Source organism: Calonectris borealis, chromosome W (genome assembly GCF_964195595.1).
Source record: "Calonectris borealis chromosome W, bCalBor7.hap1.2, whole genome shotgun sequence".
NCBI classification, from domain to species: Eukaryota; Metazoa; Chordata; class Aves; order Procellariiformes; family Procellariidae; genus Calonectris; species Calonectris borealis.
Window position 1 is genome coordinate 3,800,825 of NC_134351.1, and position 25,480 is coordinate 3,826,304.

Sequence of the window (25,480 nt, forward strand, 5' to 3'; positions counted from 1 at the left end):
CTTCTCTTTCCTGGGATCCCAAATGTCTCCCAGGCATTAGAGTTGTGCTCAAGTAAGCAAGAGCAGTGTCCCTCCGTGGAGTCAACTGCCCCGGATACCCTTTGAGTTCTCCATGGCTATTCTCTCTCATTATTTCTATTTATGTGCCATTACAGTTTGGATAATTCAAATGCAAAGTGCCTCAAGGGCTCTTCAGTAGACATGGGTATTTGGGGACTTAATGATTTTTCTGCACTTATTCATGTTAAATGGATTTCTCCCAGGGCCCGGTTCCTTAAGTGCTTACAGATCACTTCTCCATCGTCCACAGAAAGGCTGCTCGACTGCCCCTACTGCACTTGCTTGCAACCATATAGGACTAGCAGTGATTATATTTCGTATGAAACAGCACGGTGCATTTGTTTTGATGTGAACTGTTATTCAAGCAGATGAGCGATTCCGCAATTGGAAATGTCTGTGCAGGCATCTTATCCAGTATGTGAGTAGAGTTCTCGTGCCATAGCACTCTCTCGTTTGCTGTAATCCATTAAAAAATAGGTCAAAACCAAGAAGTGTTCCTTACATATACAGGAATTAAGGTATGGTTTTAACTTTCAGACGTCAGGTTTCGAAACAAAGATATTTTTAGAGCTTGCTATATAAAGGCGTTTTTTTTCTAATATGTTTGTGGTGTTCACACAGGCATTGTAAACTCCTATTGTTTAAGGAGCATTTGCATAACATGGTTTCGGTGTTTAGGACTTACATTTAATTCTTTAAAATTGAGAACAATAGTACATTTGGCATGTATATGAGAGCAGAGAAAAGGAACAGCACGGAGTATTGCTGAATTGTTTGAGAACATTCATCATCATATTTTTTGATCCGTGGAACTGTTTTTTTCCATCACCAGATAGTGTTTTGTGTTTGTGTGCTGTTCAGTTTATTTGCGGAGAAAAGATTCAGAACGTCTGAATTTCCAAACTTCAGATAAATTACGTTGAGCAGCACTTTAGTCCTCAAGTAATTCTGTGCTCAGTGCATATGGAATATTTTTAAGCATTCAGATAATTGAAAATTTTTCATCTTGAGAAGCTCACTAGTGATTTGGATTGGGAGAAGTTCAATCCTTATTCCTTTTTTCTGTCATATAGCTCCATCTGACCTTCCTCTGCTAATGTGCTCGGTTAGTCTCCCACTCTCTGACTCTTGGATTTTCATCTTTAAAGGTTGTTCATGTCTTCCCTGCCTAAGTTGTAGCTTTTTTCTCCTTTTTTTTTTTTTCTGGTCCAGATTATTTCTTTCCAGAATATCTAAAATGTTGCATCTGAAGCACACCTTTGTCACGGTGTGTCTTTCAAACCTTCCCTAGTTTTGTTTGCGTAGGGATCTGATGTTTCTGAGCCATGGGACGTTTGGCATGTTATGATCCTGAGCCATCAATGGGGTAATCTCTGACATAAATCTTCCTGCCTATATGCCGAGCAAGTGTCACTTCCCGTCTGTCTGAACACACACCTAAACCGCTTCAAATTTTCCTCAAGGTTTATGAAACTGCATATTTTATTGAACCATTGCCCTGTTAATTACAAAAGATGGCACAAGTGACAGATGTGTTACTCTTCTTGCCTGTAATGGTGCTCATACACCAGCATACTAATGCAAGAATTTAATTTGAGATACCTTTGCCAGATTTTTTTTTAATGCTACAAAACCAGATTTTTTTTAATACATTTTTCTAATGTGTTTTATTCACAAATACAGTGAATTGAGTTGTCTCCCAAGAGGATTTGTTGTCTGTCTCTTTCATCAGATTATGTGGCATGGAAAAAAAGAGATTAAAATGTATGGAAGTTATACAGTAGTGTTCGTTCCATCTCTTTTGAGGCAGAATGTGTAGACCATTAATGCATATAGGACCAGAAGAGACCACTCTGATCGTATAGTCTGACCTCTAATATAACACAGACCAAAGATGCAATTAATTCCATTTTCTGGGATGAAATTTCTATGGTTGAACTAGAACCATAGCTTTTAGGAAAACATCCAGGTTTAAAGACCTCCATCGCTGTCCCAACCCGTTAACTACCCTCCCCGTTAGAGCCCCGCTATGCTGTGCATAGGCATGGGTGACTCCAGGAGCAGCCTGAAGCCAGTTTGTCCCCAGAACCATGTCTGGCTGTCTCTCATTCCCTTGTCTGGGCTCAGCCTGAGTACAGGCTCTCTGTAATTCCCCGTTGTCTTTTGGCATAAAACCTGGTTGCAGTTTAGGAGGAATCCCGGTCCAGCTTTTCTGTCTGCCGTAGGTGACTTGCAGAGCTTCAAGGTCCAAGTGGAGGGGGACTGCCAGAGCACGAGGACGGTGGTGCAGCACTGATGAGCTGGCTTTGAGTTTGTGTTCGAAGTGCAACCTCGTTCCTGCTCCCAATGTGTAGGAGCGGAGATGCACCGGACTTCCCCTCTTGGGACTCCTGACAGCGTAAATAGGAATTTATTGTGCCTCGTGCCTGGTTTCAGCCACCTCTGTGAGAGAGCTGTGCCCATGCAACCGGTACTTTAGTTTCTGTTTCACTAAAACTTGGGGTTTTTTTTTCTTCTGATAGCTTGAAGGTTCCTCTCTTAACAAACTTTTCTCCATGTGCCTATTTTTGCATTTTGGTCAAATCACCCTTTCTTCTTTTCTCAAATTCATTAAAGAATTGAGTTTCTTGAACATTTCATGGAGAAGTGTGTTTTCTGGTTTAATAATTAATATCCTGATTCTTCTCTGAACCTTTGCGTTTTCAAACCATTGTTGTGAAATCTGCACGCAGGATGCCAGTGGCAGGTGCCAAAGAGCAAAACTTTGCTGGGTAATTTTGTTAATACCAAAGACAGTTACTCTTTCAGCAGCTTTATTGGGTTATGGGCAGCTGTTTGTTGGTCTGGTGGTCTTTAGTTACTGCTCCCAGGGTGAGATCCTTCACGCTTTGGGAGCAGCTTGGATTCTTTGCTGCTAAATTCGAGTTTGGCTGCATTAATCACAAGTTTCTTTTGTGTCCAACTTCTTAAAAGATAAAGAAAAATTTAAGAAAAATGTCCTTTTCTCTTTATTTGACATTCCTGTAATGAATATGCCATTTGCAAAGTTTAACCATAATATTTCTTTATCATTGATGTATATCAACGATGTGTGTCGTCTTATATATCATCTTTATATCATTGAAAGTATTTCGGTAGCTATAGCAAATGTTAAATAGCTATTGGCATTTAGAAGGGCCAAGAATATATTCCTGTTTGGCCATATTAAGAAAACTTATTTCAAGATTCAAATTTGAAGATTTTTCAAACTGCTCAGGTGTCTGATTTTCAGTTCATGTTGCTTTTTATCATTTGAGTTTCTTAATAACAGAATCCCACGTGGAACGAAGTCATATAAATGACGTGTAGAAGCCTGTTACAACAGGGGTACTATCATGCTTTATCTTATTTCTAGTCTCACTGAAAAAAAAACTGAGTGTGCTTGCTGAAGTCTGGTTTTCTATGCTGGTGACATCCTCCTCTGAATGAGTCTCACGATCGCTGTTCCATTATTATGCTCAGGGTTAACTGGCATGTCATTATCTTGGGTCATCCTATTTACTTTCTTAAAATAAGGTACACTGGTACCTTTCCTCCTCTTCGTACGAAGCTTTCAGAAAGCTCCAGTTTTTGGCAAATTCTAACTTTGGATTTACTTTCAACTTCTAATTTTAATTCCCTTATCTTTTTTTCTAATTTGTTAGTTGTGAACGTTTCATTTTATACATTCATTTTTTGTATGTGAGAAATATACTTTATAAGCTTTTTCAATCTGCTGTAAATTAGACTTTCTGCAGAACTTGCAGAAGCTTCCCCCCCCCCCCCACCCCGATTGTTGGCTAGTGAATTTTGGTGGACCGAGAAGAAAGTTGTTAAATGAGTTCCCCTTATTTGCTGCTTTTTTTTTTTTTTTCATCCACAGCCTTTGTGGAATTGGCTTTTTGAAAGCATTAAGTTTATATATTACTGGTTTGAATTTTATTGTGTGTGCAAATAACACATAATCAAATCACTTGTATTTAAGCAACCATTACTGTTTAGTCTGTAATCAATTTTTTATTGATCAAGGTTCAGCCTTTGGTGAAATTAAAAACTTCATCTGCATAGAGGGAATTAAGAAACCAATGCTTTCTTAATTCCTAAAAATCAGAAACACAAGACCTTGAGATTGTTGTTCAGCCTTGAGTCTTCCTCGTTGGTTGAGCTCATCCGTGGTGTGATTTGATGATCTGTAATAGATGCCAGCTGTTATTTCATCTTGCTGTTATTCCAACTTACTATTTTGCTTGCTAAACGTTGGTATATGTTTAGCATAAGTACTTCTGTGAGTGAGAGATGGGTTGAAGTACTAACACACTTTCATTGTTCTGAACATTGTTATTATTATCAAATGTCCGTAATGGGTGAGATCAAAGGGCTGTCAAGCTCCATCGTCTGTCTGACAGTCGATGGAGAAGAACGGAAGAAAGAGGAAAAGTATTCTGGTAGAAAACTCTGTATTCTTGTCAACCTGTGCCCTCCGTGACCACATAGTAAACATATTTTTCAATTTGATCTCAGCTTGATTTTTAGTGAGGTAAAAATAGAAGTGTGACTAAGACACCTGAGGGAAATTTGGGAGACGGTCTTCATTTCCACCTCTGCATGAATTGGCATTTGTCTCTTGTACCTTGTTGTGGGGAGGGGGACAACCTTGTTGTAAAACATCGTTGCCTTTTTTTAACTGCATTATTCATGCCTTAAAAATCAAAATAAAACCCAAAACCTTACAGACACTGACGATGTGACTGCTGCAAAATCACGCATCTCCTTTAGAAGGCAACGTTTGTTGATGATAAAAGATACTTCTGAGCTAAATTTCATGCAAATGCCTTTTGAGGATTGTAACTAAATCTGTTCTGATACTTTAAAAATGAAGCTGAGATTTATCGAGGTGTTTTTCAGAGGTAGAGAGAGAGGCATAATAAGTAGTGAATTACTTGGTGGTGTGGTTTTACACCATTTCAGGAGGCAACGCTATTTTCTTCGGAGCTCCAAATTCATCAGTAAATCACAGTATCTGGCCTTAATTTTTTCTGTTTAGTTGTAGTGTTTCCGTGGAGCTCTCTGAGTTTGCTCTGGGTGCAGTTCTATGTGTTTTTATTCTTAGTCTGAAAAATTCCTGCCTACATGTCCCTGCCCTCCTGGTCCTCTAAGGGATGGTTCTTTGAGAAGGATAACCAATTTATGAAGAAGAGAATTGTGTTGAGCTTTTTTAACCTGAATACTGGTGTTCTGGGCAGCGGTCCCACAAAGCAGCGTCTCGGCACAGGTGCGAAGGTGATGAGCTGTGGCAGGAAAGCAAAACTTTGCAAGGGGAAGCCCCCGTGCCAAAAACAACGTGTAATAGAGCTTACCCCCTTGCTGCTGCTTTGGAAATAGAAGTCAGCCACCAAGGGCTTGCTTATGCCATAAACAAGCACTCTAGTTTAGTTACATTACACTTAATTTAAAAAAAAAAAGGAAAATATTTAAGGAAGCAAAAATAGGATATAAAGAAATAGTCTTCTGTCCTTTTCTTTTCTCCTTCTTTTCCCAGTTCTCCACATTTTTGCCAGAGAAAATAAATCTGCTTTTCGCTATTCTAATTCCATGCGGAATACCAATGTACGTGCATTTTCCTGTTCACATGTATTGCATAAATGCACTTTTCAAAATCCTGATCCCAATTCTTTATTTATATTTAAATTTCCTTTATAGCCAAAATGCTTTATGTATTTTGGAGAAGGATCTACTAGTTGGAAATCCTTTTTATTCCAAATTCTTCCTCTTTCTGAAGTTGTCTGTATCTTCTGAAGCAGACAGACACCAGATTTAACCTGTTCTTGCTGCACTCCCCCCATAAGCATCACCAGGTTGGTTTTAACCGATTATTCTGTCTCCGCAGCACTAGATGGTGCTGATGACAGTATCTCTGAAATCTGAGCCTTCAGAAATACCAATGATTTGAAAAGCAGTGCTGCTGTTTCAGACCAAGGACCAGTTTGCAAATCCAAATTTTGATTTGAACAAAAATTGCAGTCTGTGAAGACAATAGCAGATTATGGGAGGGAGAAAAAGGTAGAAAGCCTACTAATATATCTTACTTCTGTGTTGCTTCTTCCCTTTTAACAGGGAATGTTCTAGCGGTTTTGACTAATAGCTGTGAATTAGTGGGAGGTTGGCATTTGCTTCCAGGAATGACACGTCTTGTCGAGGCTCTGTTGGATAGCACAAAGGAAAAAATAAGATTCCAGTTTTCATGACGTCAAATATATTGTATTATCCTGAAAACACCAAACGTCCTCAACCCTCGTAACCCCCATGGAGGTCTTGTAATCTCATCTGATGTTCTTGCCGTATCAATCCAGTTGCGATTATCACCACCTCAGCGATTGTATCCTGGTGGGACGGGGAGTCGGGCAGCGGCGGTACCGACTCTGGTTTTGGCCGTGCCGTCTCGAGCCCGTTCCTCGAGCTGGCAGACTCTGGCTGAACCTTGAGGGATGGTACAACCTGCCCAGGGGCTCTCACGCGGGTTAATTAGATGCCTTAAGTGCAGCGAAGGTTGTCCTTAAAAGGAAGCTGTTAATCTGTTCTAAGAAATATCTGACTGAAGAGGTGTTGGGAAATGGTGGAATTTATTGAGTTGGCTCTCGAGAGGTGAGATAGGGCTTGAGAAGCGTAACTAATTCCTTGTGGCGGTGGTAAGTGTTGGAAAAGCCTTTTCGTGAGGCTCTTGACTAGCAACAAGGGGATAAGCACTGATACTCTGAGGAATCTACTCCTACCGTCTGTGAAGGATACAATATCAATGATATATTTTAAGTAAAAAAATTAAGAGGACTTCTTCAAATGCATCATTTCTTGAGGCAGAAAAGCTTTCCAAGCACATGCCTCTGAGCACTGAAGCTGTCCTCCAGTTCCAAGAAATAGAGACTATCTAGAATGTAACACTGAGGTAGGATTTTGCCACTTAATTTTTTAATTACCAAACTGGTTTTAACATTTTCTAAATGATCTGGCGAACAAGAAGTCTGCCACTGCTCCTTGTCCCATCAACAAGTGTAACCAACTCCACGAGCAGCATGCTCGGGCATTACTGAATTTTGTTAGTGCTTATTTGTCCAGGCAGCCTTTTTACCCTCACAGTCATCCTAGGAAAGCCTGGTAGGAGTCTTGTAATGCTCCAAAAAGAAACCAGAAGAATATTTTTAACTACAGAAATCCTTAAAACATATGACCTAAACCAACATGGGGAGGAGGGAAAGTGGGTTATCTGTGAATTGAAAGCCATGTTTGAGGTATCCAGCGGCTTTACAGAATTATCTGACTCCTTGAAGCTGCTGAGCACTAGCTGGTGGCCTTTGTCCACTGCTTCTGCTTACTTCTCATCTCTCCTTCCACCTTTGCAGTCAAGTTACATTCTACTTATATATCAGATTATACCAGCCTCTGAGTGTCATTGCCATGCTTTTTTTCAAAATGCATGAAAAAAATGTTTATTTCTCTGTATGTATATGGACCTCTGATTTCACAGATTATTTATAAAGCTAAGGTAATGCTATATTCCTTGACTTAAGCTAAAATAAATTTGAAAAGAATATATACTAGTAAAATGCAAAAACTTGGCCTCCAAATACCCAAAGGTTCTATCATATACTTGGATTTTTCCCGTACTAAGCAAATAGGTTATTGAAACAAATAATACACAAGACGCTCAAGGACGTATTGCAATATATTGCATGAGGTGCTGCACTTAAAAATTGCATTTTAGCGAACACATACTGGTTATGAACTAAAATTGCATGTACACCATTCCTTCTGTTACAGTTTGAGTTTTAAGAATTTAACCATGAACATATGATGTTCTTCACATCATTTATTGTATAGAATATTTCTAATTCAAATTCTGCTGTTGCTGAGCCCAGATGTTAAATAAATAAATAAATAAATTCCGTAACTGTTGTGCATTGCATTCTAAAAATCTCTTTATTCAACTTTGGTATATAATAAAACATCTCTTCTGACTAGATAGTCTAACTATTTCAGGACATTATTGTGAAGTTATTTTAATATTTTTTTCCTTTTTTTTTCCCTCCCTCCAGTTTATTTTCTTTGTTGTCTAAAAAACACAACAAAGTGCTGGAGCAAGCCACGCAGTCCTTGAGAGGTTCCCTCGGTTCAAATGACTCTCCGCTTCCTGATTATGTGAGTATCGAACTTAATGTTTTAGTAGATGCTTCAAAATAGAAGTGGTACATCCCTAAATCTGCAAAGATTTATCAAAATGTGTGACAGCTAAGCAACCACCAACACCAAAACACAGGAACCTGTATGAATGATGTCATGTCTGAAACGTCCTTTTAAAAAAAAAAATACACTTACAAATGGCAAAACAAAACCGCAACTATTCATAGCTAAGAGACTTACTGTACCCTGTCAACTTGCAATTCTCCATTTGTATTTCAGGATATTTAAATCATACAGTTAAAAACATTGTTTTTAAGAACGGGGCTTTGGCATCCGCAGTATGTTAAAATGCGTACAAATGATTGAAACAATTCCCAGTGAGTCTTCGGGGGAGTACTGCAGTCATGGGGCAAATTGCTGTGTTCTGAACACATGGATCCATACAGTCCTCTTCAGTTTACTGAGCCAATACCCGCAAATAGGCAACAATTTTGTAATTTAATTGCACGGCTTGTTGGAAAATCTCTAGTTTCGGTACAAGAAGGAGACATCTTCCAAGGACTTGAATAACGTCTTTGTACTACTGAAGTATCTTCGGTTTGTACTCATTTGAACTCTCACTGCAATACTGTGTAAAAAAACAGTTGATTTATCAGTTGCTCTGGATTTTTGAGGATGAAAATGTAACAACTGTTTTATTTTCAGTGTTGATACATGTTCCAGGACATGCCTGTCTGAGACTTTACTGTCATATTACTGTAACGTTAAGTATAAAAGTGCTTAAAAAGATAATTTGATATAATAGTTTAATGACTTAAATTTAATTTAACTAACCAGGTTTCTTAACCTGCAGCTTTTAGTTATTATTGCTGACACGTACCGATACAAACTAGAGCCACTTTGTTATTCAGAGACACGCGGGTTTATAGAGCAAATGAATCACTCGCAGGTTTTTCCTGTGTATTCCTGCTGCCTTACCATGCCCTAATTCATGTGAAGCTCCTTACGACAGCTGTGGTTTTAGGGCTTTTGATTTCTCTCCCAGAAGTTGCTATCTGACCTTTAATTTTTGGAACTTGAAACATTTCAGCAAGAACCCACTTAATTTAGTTTGTGGTTAAAGACCAGGAGATCCCACTTCTGTTTGCCTGGTAAGGTGATACACAAGCTGGATAAAGCTCTTTCATCCGCATGGGCATGAACAACTGAAAGCCCCCGAGACTTCAAACACCTTGGAGAGGATTTGATGGCCCTTTCCCATGGGTTGCTTCTCAAGCAGTAGGGGCTCATGGTGTAGGGGGTTCCACGGTTGGAAGGACTGCAGCATTTTGGATGCATTGAGCATTTCCGAGTGTTGTGATTGATAAGGCTCTTGGGGCCGTATTTCTCAGAGGTGATTAACCCCGGTGTCATGCCAGGTTCCAGCTTAAGCAATTGCACAGCTACATGTTCAAATTCCTCCTGTGGTCTAGCGGCTCTTTATTGAGCTGTCCTGGAGAGCTATGGTGCTTCAGTTGGCTTCCAGGGCTAAGGGAGGCTGCTTTGGTGGAGGTGATGGCTTTTCATACCTGAGATATATCATACCATACCATATCATATATCATATCATGAGATAACATGCAGTATCACAGCCCAGAGGGGTTGGAGTGGGTGCTTGGGAGAGGGTGTATGGGCACAGGGGCTCCATAAGCTGGAATTGCTGCTAAAGGCTGTGTACTTTGAAACTAACCTCAGACATTTTGGTTAAATAACTGTCAAGCATCTTCAGATGCCTCGAGAACAGGGCTGAAATTTGTAACACTAACTTACGTCCCTAATGCAGGGACTGCAGTTGTGTGTGGCCTGTTGTCAGAAGGAGGATATTGATATTTAGTTGAAGACGTCCCTGCTCATTGCAGGGGGTTGGACTAGATGACCTTTAAAGGTCCCTTCCAACCCAAACCATTTGATGATTTATGAAAAGAGACCCTTGTATTTTCTTCCCTAGACAAACAAATTACCATCCTCACTGTTCAGAGGAAAGAAAACAGCATGATACACACGTATGCTTGTAAAAGGGCACATATATAAATAAATATATATATGTGCACACACACATAGGCATATGTTTACATATATGTGGGTATACATATATGTATATATTTCAGTGTGTGTATGAATTTGGTGCTTGAAAACTGCTTTATAGATTTTGGACTTCTTTTTAACTTACTGGATGCAAACTATATACTGCAGCTAAGGAAAGACCCGAGGTGCTCGCTGTACATAGTTATCCCCTTACAGATGGAGACAGCTGAGAAATGCAGTTTACGGAGCAGTGCTGGGGAAGCACTCTGGATTGCAGCCCAGAGACTTAGATACTTCCCTGAATTTCTTCCCTTTTATTGTTGCTATGACGTAGGGGAGGGAGGGGAGAGGGAGAGCCGTTGGAAAGATTGCTGTAGGGGAGAGTAAAATCGCTCAAGTTCATGAAAGAAGAATGTATACTTTTATGCATGGCTTTTTTTTTTCTCTCCAAATGGCTCATGTTCCAGCTCGATCTGAGGCATAGGCAGTTGACTAAATAAAAGTTGAGGCCAGATTTCATTTACTTCAGCATATTCTGCTTCTGAAAGCCCATGTTTGTGTTGTCTGTAAGAACAGCGAAGAATCTAGGAACTGATATAAGTGTCCGAAGTCCTGAAGCCCATGCTAGCACTGTATCCCAGCGCGGAGCTAAGGAAAGGGATGATTCTGAGATTGCCTGCTCTGCCCAGGTTTATCTCTATAGAGGAGGAGAATTGCTTAGTAGGCTATTCTCTTCATAGGTTTCATTCAGATCAGTCAAACGTGTTTTAAAAATTCATTTCTTATTATTTTAATTCTTTTTAAATTTATTTAATTCATTTAATTTATAAATGATTTTTTTTCTTACTGTGTTGTGTATCCCAAAAGTGAATTTACATGGTACCTAGGTCACAAGGGTTAAATCATACATAAAATTATTCTACGTGTTGCTTATGGTCTTGTGTTGAGCCTTTCTACTCACTTGTGAGTACTAGACTTGGAAAAACAAATTATGGTAAATACTGTGTGTTCCTTCTTAGGACTAGGAAGGAAAAAGGCAGCATCAGTGATCTTGAATTGAGCCCTCTCCGTTGTGACCATCGTGTGACGGAGAGCTGCTGTGGCACAGTATGCCCGTGCCGTAACGCGTACACACGAAGGGAGCAGATGGAGATTAAGAGATGGGCAGCTCTTAATTTCTGAGTGCTCAACAGTAGTACTGTTTCTACTCTACTTTGTTTTCATTCCTGTAAAAACCTAAGTTTTTGATCTAATATACAGTCCCTTGGCTGCTGATTATTGATGGTGGTAAGAATATACTGGGATCCTCCTTTATTGTGTTTCTTACGGTTTTTTTGCGAGTCTCTGCTGCAGACTACCATCGGGTCTCTGGTGTACCAGCAAAGCTGCAGGTATTTTGCTGTGAACTAGAATAAGGAACTGACCCAGCTGGCTTTTATATTGTTCTTGTTGAGGTTTTCTGGGCTTTAAAAAAGAAAAGAGCAAGTTGTTTCGTTTATTAAGGCTAGACCAGCTTCCTGGTCCTTTCCTGATAAACTGGAGCCAATGTGATGGGATTCAGGAGCAGGATGGAGAAGCCAGCAGGGAAGGGAGAAGAAGGCCCTGTCATCAAACCATCGCCTCGGAGACAGGATCCTTGGTTAGGCCAATTCTCATGCTACTTCGTTTCCTGGTTGTTTAATAAGCTTTATTATTAAGCGTTATTTTCCTAGTAGCAATGACCTGTTTTAAAATACCACACTTTGGTCAAGTTGTCCTTGTCTGCGAGTATCTCCAGGCTTGAAGAAATGGGAAAAATCCAGTTAGGTGTTTTTATAGCATTCTTGCATTCAATGAAAGCACATTTTCCAAAATTTTTAACAACAAACAAGAAAACTGGTAATAAAATAATTGAGAATTTTGCTTCTTCCAGTTCAAATCAAGACAAATTACTTAAGTAAACATATCAATGATTTTCTTTGTAATTTTATTACAGCCTAATGTAATTTGTTAAATCATACTGGAGCAGCATAACTGGAGACACGCTAACTTCCCTTGGAAAGCAGCACGTCAGACCTGTTGTTGGAGCTACCATCTACCCAAACGGTTGCTTTTTAAGGATTTCATAGTATTGTGTATGATTTTTGAGCACTTCAGTGCTTGTTATTCTACAGCTGGTAACGAGACATTCTCCTTAACTATTTCTAGGAAGATGGGGAGGCAAAAGAAGAGAGTAAATTTTTAATTTTGCCAAGCTTATGTCAGAGGTTCAGAATTCTCTTGCTGATGTAAGAAAAAAAATTTGCTTAATGCAAAAATTGGGGAAAATAAAAATCAAATGTAGGAATAGTTTTAGATTCGAATACTTTGGCATGCATCATCGTTTGAGTCTGTATTTGGATACATAGCTTTTGATTTGGTTTCTAAATTTATTTCAACATCATCTAATGCAACGCAGGGACAAGGGATTTTATGTCAGTGGGAGCCCAAACTCTTGTTTACTGGTGGTGGGCGTGAAGGCTTAGCAGTTAAATGAAAACTCCTTGGAGCACATTTTGAGAATCACTCAACACCCGGGGTAGAGGTCACGGTTCTGAGCACCCCACGCTGCTGTCTGCTGGGATTTCTTCTCTCCACCATCCATGGGGATTTTGCCGACAGCCTTCAGTTGCTTAATGGAATAACATTAACAGAAGATAGTGTAGGTAAGACGATCACTAGCCACATAGGAAAAATGCTAAAATTCACTGCAGTGTAATTTTTTTTTTTAACCTTTGAAATTTTGGCTATAAAAAAATGCGTTGTTCTATACAGGTGAAGCTTAAAAGTGTTAGGAAAAATTCTAAAAATAATCCCACTTAGTGCTGATATCTTCAATTACTTCATATACAGGACTGTCATTTAACCAGCACTTCGATGGTGGAGGAATTTTGTCAGTGATAGAAACAATGTAGTGTAGTGTTGGACTTTTCATATTTACAAATGTACTCCTGTGAATGTATGAAGCGTCATCCTTTAACCCCCTGTCCAAAATCTGCTGTTTCTGTGTTAGTTAAGGTAAAGAAATAAATGCCTGTTGGCGATCCAAAGGGAAAAATGTAAAGAATATGAATCCAGTGAGCTCTGTGTGTGTGTATAGAGATATATATATAAAAAAAGTCTGCAGTAGCAAAGGCTGGTGGTACTGGGAGAGTTCCTGATCAGAGCTGGCTTTTCCTGGCTCCTTCCCAATCCAGTTAAATTTACCTGCTGTGCGGAGCTAGTGTTACATGGAGCCCTGGAATTCTGCAAATGTCAATGAGTTTTTCTCTCGTCTTAATAATGAGAATTAAACTTTGCATTTGGGTGATGAGATTTCTATATTTCTTTTTTCTTTTCCTTCTCAGTTTGTGCTCCGTAATGGGCTAAATGAGGTCCAATATTTAGATTCTTCTTTGATTTTTCCTTGATTTATATGGTAAATAGAAAGCAGCTGTCTGTTTAAGTATCTAATTCTTGAAACTCCTAGGCCCCTCAAGCGTCATCTGGAAATAATGTAGCTTGTAAAACAAAGCTAAGAAGAAAAAGCAATGTTTGTTTTATGTGGGATCAATGACTTCAGTTGGGGTCCTTCTAATTCGGCCATTATGAGGGTTATTAAAACGCAGTATTACAAAAGTGGTTTCAACAAAAAGAATTTTTTTGTAACTTGTATCTTGTTATTACAGTTGATTATATTCAAAGCTGCAAGTACTTCGTAAATAGTCCTTCATTTTAGTTTCTCCAGCAGAGAACCAACCTAATCCGCCTCCTGTGCATGGGTAGATGTTAAAAGGTTCCCCTATTTCATTTACTCCCTATTGTCTTTTATAAGTAAGGACTCCATATTTATCTTAGAAATTTGGGATTGCTAAGGAGTAGGTAAAATAAGGTCTATGAACTGCAGCATTAGCTGTCCTTTAAACATAACGAAACAAATCTAGAATCTCTGAATTTTCTAGATTCAGTTACATTACAGTGGATGAAAGATGATAGTCCCAGTCTGAAGTCAGCCTTATTTTCAGTATCTGCAGTTTAGTCATGGCCTTGCTAAACAACTAAACCAAAATGAATGTTCTAGAAATATGTAATATTAACAGCTGTAGACTAAAATCTTTTATCCATGATATTGTCTACCATTACATTGTCATATAAATCCTGTTCTGTCCCTTTCATGGCACTAACCAGCGTTTTTCATGTAATAATTAGGTATTTCAGGTAAGGTTATGGGATCTTGTGATGCAGACATATTTTTACGAAGGATGACGTGCAAAAAAGTTAATGTTTTTAGCCTATCCAGCATGTAGCAAACAAGTATTTCATTTACTATCAATGTGAACAATATTTGAACTGTAAATAAATGTCGTGATGCTTTGGGGTCATATAATAGGCTCTCAGCTTACATATCTAAAATTACATTAGATATGCTGCAGCTCTATCTAATTTTTTTAATTATCTAAAGAACTGGTTTAATGCAGAACTCTGCCACCAGACATAAGTGTTTTCCTATAAATGCGTGCTATCGTGAAGAAATAGGAAGTCCTCCCTGCTATCATCTGATGACTTTAGTAATGATGCAGAAATGAAATTAAACCCACTTCCAAATAAACTGGTCAGCCATAATGGAGTTAGTATGATGCAATTAACGTTGTTTAGCTGGTAGTCTGTAAAAATACTGCTTAGCGGTAACTGCTCTGAGCGTAGAAAATGTGTGCGAGTTGTTTAGCTGTAGAATTGAATACACCATTGGCAGAATGGGAAATTTTTACCAAATTAAATAATCACTCCTAATTGAGATATGTCCATATTTGACAAATACTGGGGGCAAAAAAAAAACCTAAGGTAGTTTATTTTGTTACAGTGTTTCTTCAAAACTCAGAAGTCATCTACTTTTCACCAAAAGCACTGCCTAGATCTCTTCAGTACTCTTTTTGTCTATATTTTCTTCCATTTTTTAATGTCGCTAAGTAACTCGGTAAGATTTTTTGATTGTATTAACCATGCATTGTTAATAGTCTAAAAAACTTCATTTTTGTGTGTGAATTTTTAGATCCTTTTGTTGTCTACTCTAATGAACCTAATATACGATTATACAAGAAAACTTTTTTAGGATGTTCTTTACTGAAGGTAGTATATGGTAAACCAATACAATATTTTAATGTTTTCATATGGTATGTGGGTTCTAGCAATTGAAGTTGCATTTAATAGGAGAATCGCCTTGTTTTGCACTAAATTACCTTCTTCTTGATTACTCTGAGTTGATGGCTTGTGAGCAGAAGTGACATTTGAATACCAGATTATTCTTGGGTATGCCTGTCTCCACTCCAATATTGAGCCAGAGGCCTATAAATACATTTTCTAAATATTAGTCATACCCTCCTTCAGATGAATGATATTTTAGTTTAAAGAGTATTACTCCTACCTAATCCCCCTATTTTTATATCATTAAAAAAATAGCAATTTCAGAATAAACTGAAATAACCAACCTAACCCAAATCTAAAGCAAGCTTTTGTATTGAGTGATAGCCAAATTCTGCAGTTCTGTCTGAATTCTTAATCAGTTCTTTCCTTGAAATGAATCGGACACTTTCTTGAAAAAATGCTGCATAAATTATCCTTAAACAGAAGGCACAAACTATCCTAAAGTTCTGTGATAAAGATGTTGGTGAAGTTCAGTCTATTTAAACTTCCATATATTAGAATGAAGGACTAATAGTTATTTGCAGTTGATCTTTGCATTATTGCGTCTTTAATAATATGCTTGTGGTTGAAGGATTTTTGGACAAATATATTGAAGAACATCAAGATGATGTTCTTAAAAATGATGTTGTTCTTTCATCGTTCAGGAGTTCCACAGAAGTCTCATTGGTGTCTGGTATTTGTGTTATGTAGATGGCATTAAGCTTTATTTCACTTAGAAATCTTCAATATCTTGGAAAATAAGGGTGAAAATTGCTTTTTTTTTTTTTTTAATTAAAAGAACATTTAGTGTGGCAGCAGCATCTTATGAGCATCTGATTGAAAATCTTTCTACATTCTTCAGATTTATGAGACATGAGAACAAATTGGAAGAAGTGGGAAGAACTTCTGACACTAGCAATACAAACACCTACTAAAGTCCTTTGAAAAGAGCATTATTTTGGTCATTACAGACATTTGAAGAAAGCCAAACATGAACTTCATAATGTTTTACTTATTTTCCTCCTTTAATAGTTATATAGGTTTAGGGCATTGTCATTATTTTGCAGTAAAGGGTATAAATGATGGCATTTATTTGCATTTTTGTACTCAGAAGACATGGTTTTGATAAGACCACTTAAACAAATGTCCTTAGAAGAGAAGATGATTAAGCTAAAGAAGTTGTGAGAGCTTGTTTCAGAAACGGATGAGTGCTATCTCTCAGGGTCCTGAAGGGACCTCCCCAAATTAAGCAGTAGAATTTTGGACGCTGGCTTTTCTACTGTGCACCTACTTGTGTTGCCTTTGGGAGAGCTGGAAGCCTGATGCAATACCGGGATTTTAGAAGGGTCTGAGGTGTGATACAGCATAAGCTGTAGATAGAATGTGTGATTATATTAAGAGAAAGCCTCTCTGTAAATACTGTTTATTACTGCCTTGTAAGCCAACATTTGCTCAGTTCAAACTAATGACAAATTTTGAAGTGCTTGGATGAAAAAAGTAACAGTACTGATCTTCCGAAGCATCTTTCTTTGCTGACTCGGTCTTTAGACACTTTTCCTGCTGCCTCCTTCACACGAGTGGGTTGTTTAGAGCTTTTCAGGAGAAGTTGATTGCTCTGGATGATTGGGCTTTGTCAAACCTCCATAGACAAACAGAAAAACCCAGTGCAGTAGCTCTCCAAAGAGTAGGATTTATTTTTGTAACTGCTATGTATTTCAACAATGTAGTAAAACAAACTTTTCGTGTTCCTAAAGCAAGGTTTTGATTGAAAAATGTAGTGCTTAAAAACCAGAAGTATGTTACCATATGTTATAAACATCTCAGTAATTCTTTTTTTAAACATGCAGCCATATAAAGTAAAGGAAATGGATGCAGAAGGAATTCTGTTCAGACCCTTTTAGGCTGTTTGGTACTAAATACTTAATTGGAATTGGAATCTTTTTACGCTACTTTGTCTATATGAGAGACTGGTGAAACATGAGAACTTTTTGATGTTGCACCTTCTATTTCCAACAACTTCTCTTCATATTTTGCAGGGATGCTTGTGGACCAACCAGGGAGGCTTGGGAACTCTTAGTTGTTGTTTAAAAAAAAATCAATCCTTTTATATCGAAGGGTAGTAAATAGTTATTGAAAAAAAAAGCGTAACAGAGATTTTTAGATTCCTTCATTGCAGATATCCATGATCTGGAATTGGAAAGACAGCCAGAGAAAGTAAGAGAAATGAAGGTAAATCAAGACTTAGAGATTTTGAAAAAGATGGTAAGAGGAAGATAGCGTGCTTCAGACTGTGGATAAAACCGTGCATGAAATTGTTCACCTGTCAGATTGCTGCTCAAATCTGCCTGAACTGAAACAGGAAGAAGTTAAAACGGGACCATTTTTGACCTATACAGAGCCACGATTATTCCAGTTGTGACCAAGTTACAGAAGGACGGTCCCATCAACTTACAATTTATCTTCTTGGAGGGGTATTATCCTCCTGAACAAATCTTGCACTGTCTCGCTGAGGGCAATTCTCCCACTAATGGCTGTTGTTACCATTACCTCTAATGTCATGCAAGTTAACTGCTGTTAATTGGCAGTGTGGGTGGCCAGGGGACCGAGTGGTGGGATGAAGGAAAGGAGAATATTTTAAAGGGAATGAGTCAAATAAGATTGAAGGACAGTCTTGGTATGAAGTGAAAAAGAAAAAGGTTTGGAGAAAAAAAATAATTGATATGGGCAGAAATTCAAAACCAAAAGTACCCTGCCAGGGCTGGTTCCTCTCCTGCTGCCCATGAGAAGCATCACACGGAGCAAAATAAGCCACTTACTGAAAACCAATTTCCTCATCACCGGGCCTGAAAAGCAGCATTAAAGAAACATAGAATAGAGAATTTTAATTTTGTTTATCCCTATTGACAGTGGTGGATTCTTGTTCTCTGTGAAATAACTTTGTGAGAAACCTGTCAAAACACGTGAAGAGTGTATTTAGAAGAAATAGACATTTAGAAAAATCTCTGGTTTTCGCGTTTATTGAATTCTATAAAGTCACCCTAATGTTTTTCACAGGCGTAACTGCAAAGATAAACTTTTATTTCCCTTTTGTGTAACCAGCCATTTCTCTTAAGTTTCTCGTTTCTTTGTAGTTTAAGAACTAAGCGAGATAGAGGAATACATTGCACGTTTCATATGTTAAATTGGTTTTTGTAAATAGGAGTTCTTCCACAGAATTGGTTGATTACAGGAACAATAACCCAGAAATTGGACAAAAAGTATCAATTCTCAACGTGCTTGTAATTAAATTGTATCTTAACACATATACATTGGGATAAAGGGAAGCCTATGTTTTCAGTCTGATGTCTGCCTTTTGAGGGTTTAACCCTACAGCTTTAATTTGAAAGCAACAGCAGGAGGGGTTTTGGATTAACACATAAATAAATACTTTTTTTTTTTTTTTGATTTATACCAACATAAAATTTTCTAATGTTTTTCAGGGGGGGAAAGAAATTTAAAAAAACAAAACAACAAAAAGCTGATAGTCATATTCTACATCTGTTCTCTGCCAGTGACATATCAAACATAAAACCATTTCAGGGAAGTATCTTTTAAAACATTCATAACGAGAAAAGACGCTAATATATTACCGTTACTTAATCCTGCTATATTCTTATCCCCAACACTGTTGGGAGATGTCTGTGATTGCCTACGCTGCTCTGAAACACAGTTGAGACGAGTAAGATTTTTTTTTTTTTATTGCCCTTCAGATATGTTACTGGAATGTGGTGGAGGTTTTCCAGAACTGCTCTTGTACATATTTAGGCTTGAGCCCAAGCTGAGTGAGCTGTGGCCTGCTACTGAAGTATATGACATCTTCAAAGGCACTGTGTTCTGCTGCATTTTTCTTGCTATCATGCTGGTACAGCGTGTACAGAGGCTGTTCCACTCCAGCATTTGTGTGCGTGCTAACCCAAACTCTTGACCTTAAAGAAACTGTTTACTAATAACAAAAACCAACCCTCCTATTCGAGAGAAAAGAAGATGGATTGTAACGTTAAAGGTTAGATTTAATTTTTTCATTGCAATAGGAATCTAAATCTTAAGTATATCTCTTCCCTCCAGATAAACTGAAAAGAGAATGGATGTCACAGTTCCTAAAGGCAGGTCTTTAAGCTACTCGCCAGCAACGTATCTGTGGCACTTGCAAAGAAATCAGATGCTTACTCCATGCAGAGAAAAAAAAATTATCTGAACAAGTAATGCCAAGTTTTCCCATTCCCACACTAATCTTTTAGATTTTGATAAATCGAGACCATAGGAAGCGTCGTGTCACATTCCCGTGGGAAGAAGCTTCATTGAATTTTTCTGAAATATGAAATTATTTTTCCACAATAAATTAGCCATCTTACCTTGTGGTGGACTCTGTTAGAGTTCATTAGAAAACTTAGCTTAATTTATAGGTAAAAAATCATAATGGCTTACAGGATTTTGGTGAGGAACTGTTGACTGACTCCGGGATGGATGTACAATATACACAAGAGTTTCTCTGTCTTTCAAACGGTGATCTCTCATCTTGCCCATGTCTGTCACTGCTGCACTTTATGAACCAGACTACACAAAATTACATTTTGTCCCAAAATAGATGAGACTTCATAAATATTTCAGCAAATTTTATTTGTTTGGATAATGTAGTTTTTTCCATATTTCTATCAAGAGTGTTTTTCTTCAGCATTTGAAAAAATGTCATCTGTTGCTTATAGTTCATTTTGGAAAGGGTACCTGTGTACACAGGCTTCTAGAATTATTTTCTGTGAGTTTGGGGTTTTCCAAATCTCAGTTAAAGGTTCATTTTTCGGCATTCAGGCTACGGCTGCTGTGTGCTTCCAGACCGTTCGGCAGGAAGCAGAGCAGTGGTCACCAGCTTCTGTGTTTATCAGAATTGATGCAGTGTCCAGGGGAATGCACTTGAAAAATAATATGGAATGTAGTAAAAACAACATTTAATCTAAAAGTTACTCCATTTATTTGGTTTGCCTGCTATCAGCTCTCAAAAGGCTCTTTCTCATCTCCTTCCTATTTGCATTTTATTCAACCTGTGAGAGCAGTTCTTGAAATTTGGTTATGGTGGTTTTTCAGGCCCATCTTAATAGAATAAATGATACTACTACTGGCAGTGACTAGTCTTGAAGAGGTGGTAAGCTAAGAGGAAAACAAATAAAAACACTTTCTTATACTTTATTATATTTTAAAAGGGCTTATCTATAGATCCTTTAGACTGCAAACCACTTCAAAGACCAATAATGCAGTTTTTCCTTTTAATATGATAGGTTTCTCACATCTTTATCTATCCCCTTTGATTTTCAAAATATTTACCACCACTGAAAGAATTAGTAGAGTAAGTCTGCCAAGTGGTCTCATAAAGAGTTGTATTTCTGAATTACTTTTCTAACCATGCTGCTATGTCTTAATATATCAGAAGAAATAGAAGCACTCTCCATGATATAGCTTCAGTTCTGGGGTAAAATGATGGCTGTAAAGCAGCATATTCCTGTTCACAACAATTTGGGAATCTAGTACCATAATCCCTTACCAAGTGTCTGTTATCTGGGACCTGACATTTTTTATCGTGCACTGCTAGTATTTAAGGAGCTACAACGTGCAAAGAATTCTGTGCCAACATCAAAAGTTTTCTGTGTGCACACTGTCACCTTCCGTGTGAATGGCAACCAGCTAAATCAACCATTATTATTATCATCATCATTATTATTATTATTATTAAACACAGCTAATATTGTCAGGAAGCCATCTACAGTTTTCTTTTATGCTGATTTTCTTTTAATGTCTTATTTGACTTGGTTTACCTTTGCAGTGATTTTTCTTGTTTGAGCAAAGCGGGAGTCTTGCACTGCTGAGCCGCGGGAGGAATGCCGGGCGGCCTCGGCAGGAACACCGCTTCCCTTCCCTCCTTGACGTTTCCCGGACGGTACTGATGTGAAATGTCGGCTCTGCCAACTCCTTCTGACTTTCTTATGCCTCCCACAGAAATTTCAATAGCAATTTTCACCCTCAGGGCAAGAATACAGAACTTTTTGGCTGCTGAGTGTGTGGAGACTTTTCCCACTGACATCCTGTGCGTCATCAGAACCAGAAGATCTTCTGCTTGGATAGTATGGAAATTATGGAAACTTGATGCAGTCTGTGTGGATTATCGAGGACTTGGATTCCACAGTCTCGGTTGTGATGTTACTTCTCTTAAGTAGGGTCAAAATTATTCGGAGCGGTACTTTCAGTGGAAGACAACTGTCATAGTTCCAAGGCAATGATGGTTTTCAAATGTGGCAAAGGTGCTGAACCACAGCATCCAATCAGTAAGGAACCAGTGGAGAACTTCTGAATTCGGCCTCTGTGCAGTCGACAGCTTTAGTGAGAGATTGGTATTTATTCTGTTGGTTTTGATACTTTCTCAATTAAAATTGCTTAGACACTGAATATAGGCCTGCAAAATCTGTAGCACTGAGTGATTTTCTTGAATGACAGCAGTTGGTTCATTGGAAATATGCTCTTAGATGTATATGTATTTTGCAGGGAGTGTCGTAGTTGTTATTGCCAAATATAATACCGAGGGTGAAGAAAATAGTTGATAATATAGTCAGAGATGATGCTGGGGCTATAAGGAACTGGTGGATAAATTACGTTCCTATAACTGTGGTGTACTGTATGGAGGAAAGTTTGGGAGGTGTGAAGGGAAAACGTGAAGAAAACTGTTTGGTTTAAATTGCTAATTGGTCTTTTTTCTGTCTTTTGGCAAGATGTAATGTTTTTCCAACTTCTTTTTCTTCATGATAGAAATAAGGGCTTCTACACTTCAGTTCAACATCACATAGAATAAAAAGGGTAAGAACCCATTCCAAACAAGCATTAAAGATATGATAAGGATTCTTAAATCTGGACTCAGGTACATACTAAACCAGAAACATCGTGCGTATGTTAGCAACAGTACCCTCCTGCAAAAAGTGTTAAGCTTGTTCCTTTTTGGAGGCTCGCTTGCTTCAAAGAGGTTCATCAGAAGTCATCTTTAGGGAATAGACTTTTAGGTCTGGAGACTTCATTAAGTAGCATTTACATATTAAATGCAAAAATGTGAAACTTTATGTGTTATATAAGACCTGCCATGCAATTTAAAAAAGAAATTAATTAGGAAGTGTCGAAGTTTCAGTTCACGTAGCAGTAATTACTGCATAACACCTCCGAACAGTTTTGCTGGTGACATTTTACAGCTAAGCTGCATGTGTAGTGCTGGAATCAGAAACTTTTTCACTTGAGTAACATCTTTAAAGTCCTTGAACTCTACTCAAGGAAGACAGGTTCTGTTAATTAAAGCCTGTATCATGATGATCTATTTACCTTTGTATGGTGGAGTTGGGGTTGCATATGGAACTTGTCCTTTCCTGTTCTACCAGTCAAACTAAACAAAATCTTCCCATACCTCTAGGGAATACTGCTTAGTTTCAAGGAGAAATGGAGAATTCTCCGTTTCCTTTCAACAGCAAGAAAACATCATTATTATTTCAAGCCTGATTTGAGAAAAATACAGATTCACAGTTTTAACTTTAATTTTCTTAGTATGAACGTTGTCGTTTTCCTAGCAACAGTTGCCTCCCAGGTTTTGTGGGACCTTAGAAAATGATCGGGTTTAGTTCTGCTAAATACTATTAGCATTTTGTTGTCACGGTTGCATGTGGTTTGGATGTGCTCTTGCATGGACAGTACTGGAGCCCCTAGCTGGTGACTGTCAGGTATTTTGGGCACTGTGTCGATCCGCTTATGCTGGAGCTTCTTGGTGGGCTTAGACCCGCCTCTGAAGCTTGACCTTGAGTAAACGCCTTCCATAGTCATTTACTTTTCTCAGCCAGTTGGGGTGAAAATAATTTTATTTGATCTGTATAATTGATTTGTCATTTTGCCATCCTTGGAAATTACTGGGAAAGGAGACTTGTCACCCCTTTGCTTTCCAGGGTGGAATTCAGCACTTGAATTAGACGGGAGGTTCCCAAGAATGGAGTTTGGAAAAGCTGGGACGTAGAGATGAAATGCCAAAGAGGAGGACTATCTAAAGTCCTGCTCTCTGGAACTGAACACCTTCTGCAGTCGTGATACTGAACCCCAGTCTACAAAAATGCCACAGTCTGCATCTCTCCTGCATGTAGGTGCCTCTCCATCCTTTTGGGTCCAGATGGCTGCTCATTCTTTCCTTTTAAAGCAGAGGAGCCCTACTTAGAGAATAGCTTAGTAGTCATAGCATTCCCCTGGGAACTGAGACACCTTTGGGTCACATCTCCCTAAAAACCAGACTATCAGGTGGAGTCAACGTCTATCCCTCCTCTTGAAGTTTTGCCATGCTGCCAGAAGAGATCCTCTCTAAAAAGAGAGAATATACTTCACTGCTCATTCAGTGAAGGAGTTACTCTGCTAAAACTGTTTGCCAGTTAACTTCCCGTGCCGCTATTAATTTCAAACAGGGATATGCAGTACAAGAATTAAATAAACCAGATTTCCCAGCTGTAAAATCCTCAGTAAACAGGTAGAATGTGCACAGTGCGAAGAGAGTGAAGCATCACCAAGAACCAGTAAAGCACTGAGGGAATTTAGGCCAATGTCTAGAAATTTTTGATTGATTTGGGAACCTGAGTTTGTAGGGGGATAGGGATAAGTTAAAGTATTTCAATGTGAAGTGTTTTAGGATTGGAATTGCAAAGATAGCAAGGGTATGGATGGAAGAAGAGATGAAGGCGAAGGTGTGACCAGGGGATGAGTTGTGGATTAGCAGTAGGTTGGCCGAATAATAAACACGCTACGGTGAAGCCGCATGAGAAGTACCAATAAAGTATCTACACCTTCACTCGGATATATACATGTCCTCAGAAACAGCTTTATATTTTCTTGGTCAGTGGCTATTGAAATCAAACACTGTGGCAAACAGGTTTTCGGAGTATTGAAGCAGTTGGGTTTGCTACCTTGGCAAGTGTCGTTTGACGTGGTTTTCCCTTGGAGCAGACTGCTCCCGGGCTGTTTTCTCTGGGATAGGACACACCGCCTCGGCGTTTCCTCTAGTGTAGCCTTGTTGCAGGCTGTCCTGGAGGTTTGCGTCGTGATACGGGCTGACAGCATTGTGTTTCTCTTGGGAAATGTCGCTTTACTGCGTGGGCTGGCTTGACAAAATGGTGAGACATTGCTGAAAACCTGCTCTTTCAGCTTTCTCGGTTATTTGGGAAGACAATGATAGCGAGTGTCAGGATGGTAGGTTTATTTAGTAAAGTGTCTGGCAAGAAACTTTGGTCCGGTGTGAGAGCTTTACTTTCATTTCTAAGCAGCGATCAGAGATGCCGGGGTTAGTTTTTGAGGTTATATTCACCATAAGCCCTGCAATTTTTCACTTAATACCTACTGTCCCACAATTCAACATTATGGCCAGAAGTTACCTAGGTTTGACATAGAACAGCCAAAGAGTATATGCCAGTAAAACAGATGAAGATAAGATTTCTGTCACCAGAGGCTTGGCTTTGAAGTTCATTTGTGCATTGAGTGTAAGAGCAGCTTTCTTGTGTGCTTCCTTCTTTCCCCTCCGCTCTTCCAATCCTTTGGCAGAGCGAGTTTATTCTGTTGAAGGTTTTATTTTCTGCTGAAAATGCAGGAAATTCAGACAGCTTTCTTGGAAGCTCCCCAAAGCTAATACAAACAAGATACATATGCTTCTCTTAAAATAACTAAAAATAAAGTAAATTATTTGAAACTATTTAACTGTAGAAATTCCCCTGTAAAGAGGAAAGGGAAGTTTACATCATCATAATTGTGGATGCTGTTAAATTATGTTATCAAGGTGAAATTCTCTGGAGTGTCAACTTGTCTATTCCACGCGAGACAGTACATCACCCTGGAGTTTATAATAGCTGCGTTACAGGCAGGCATGGAAGAGCTAACTACTGAATGTCCAAAACCATAATCATTT

The 25,480-nt window shown here is 38.5% G+C and overlaps 1 protein-coding gene across 6 annotated transcripts in view; it reads left to right on the plus strand.

Annotated features, from left to right (window-relative positions):
• LOC142075123 (dymeclin) overlaps nt 1-25,480 on the plus strand; it is a 222,816-nt gene that overhangs the window by 149,992 nt on the left and 47,344 nt on the right. For all 6 annotated transcript variants that reach the window (XM_075136150.1, XM_075136151.1, XM_075136155.1 and 3 more), the window contains one exon: nt 8,166-8,268. In XM_075136150.1, coding sequence (XP_074992251.1) covers nt 8,166-8,268 — 103 coding nt within the window. The remainder of the gene's footprint in view (nt 1-8,165; nt 8,269-25,480) is intronic.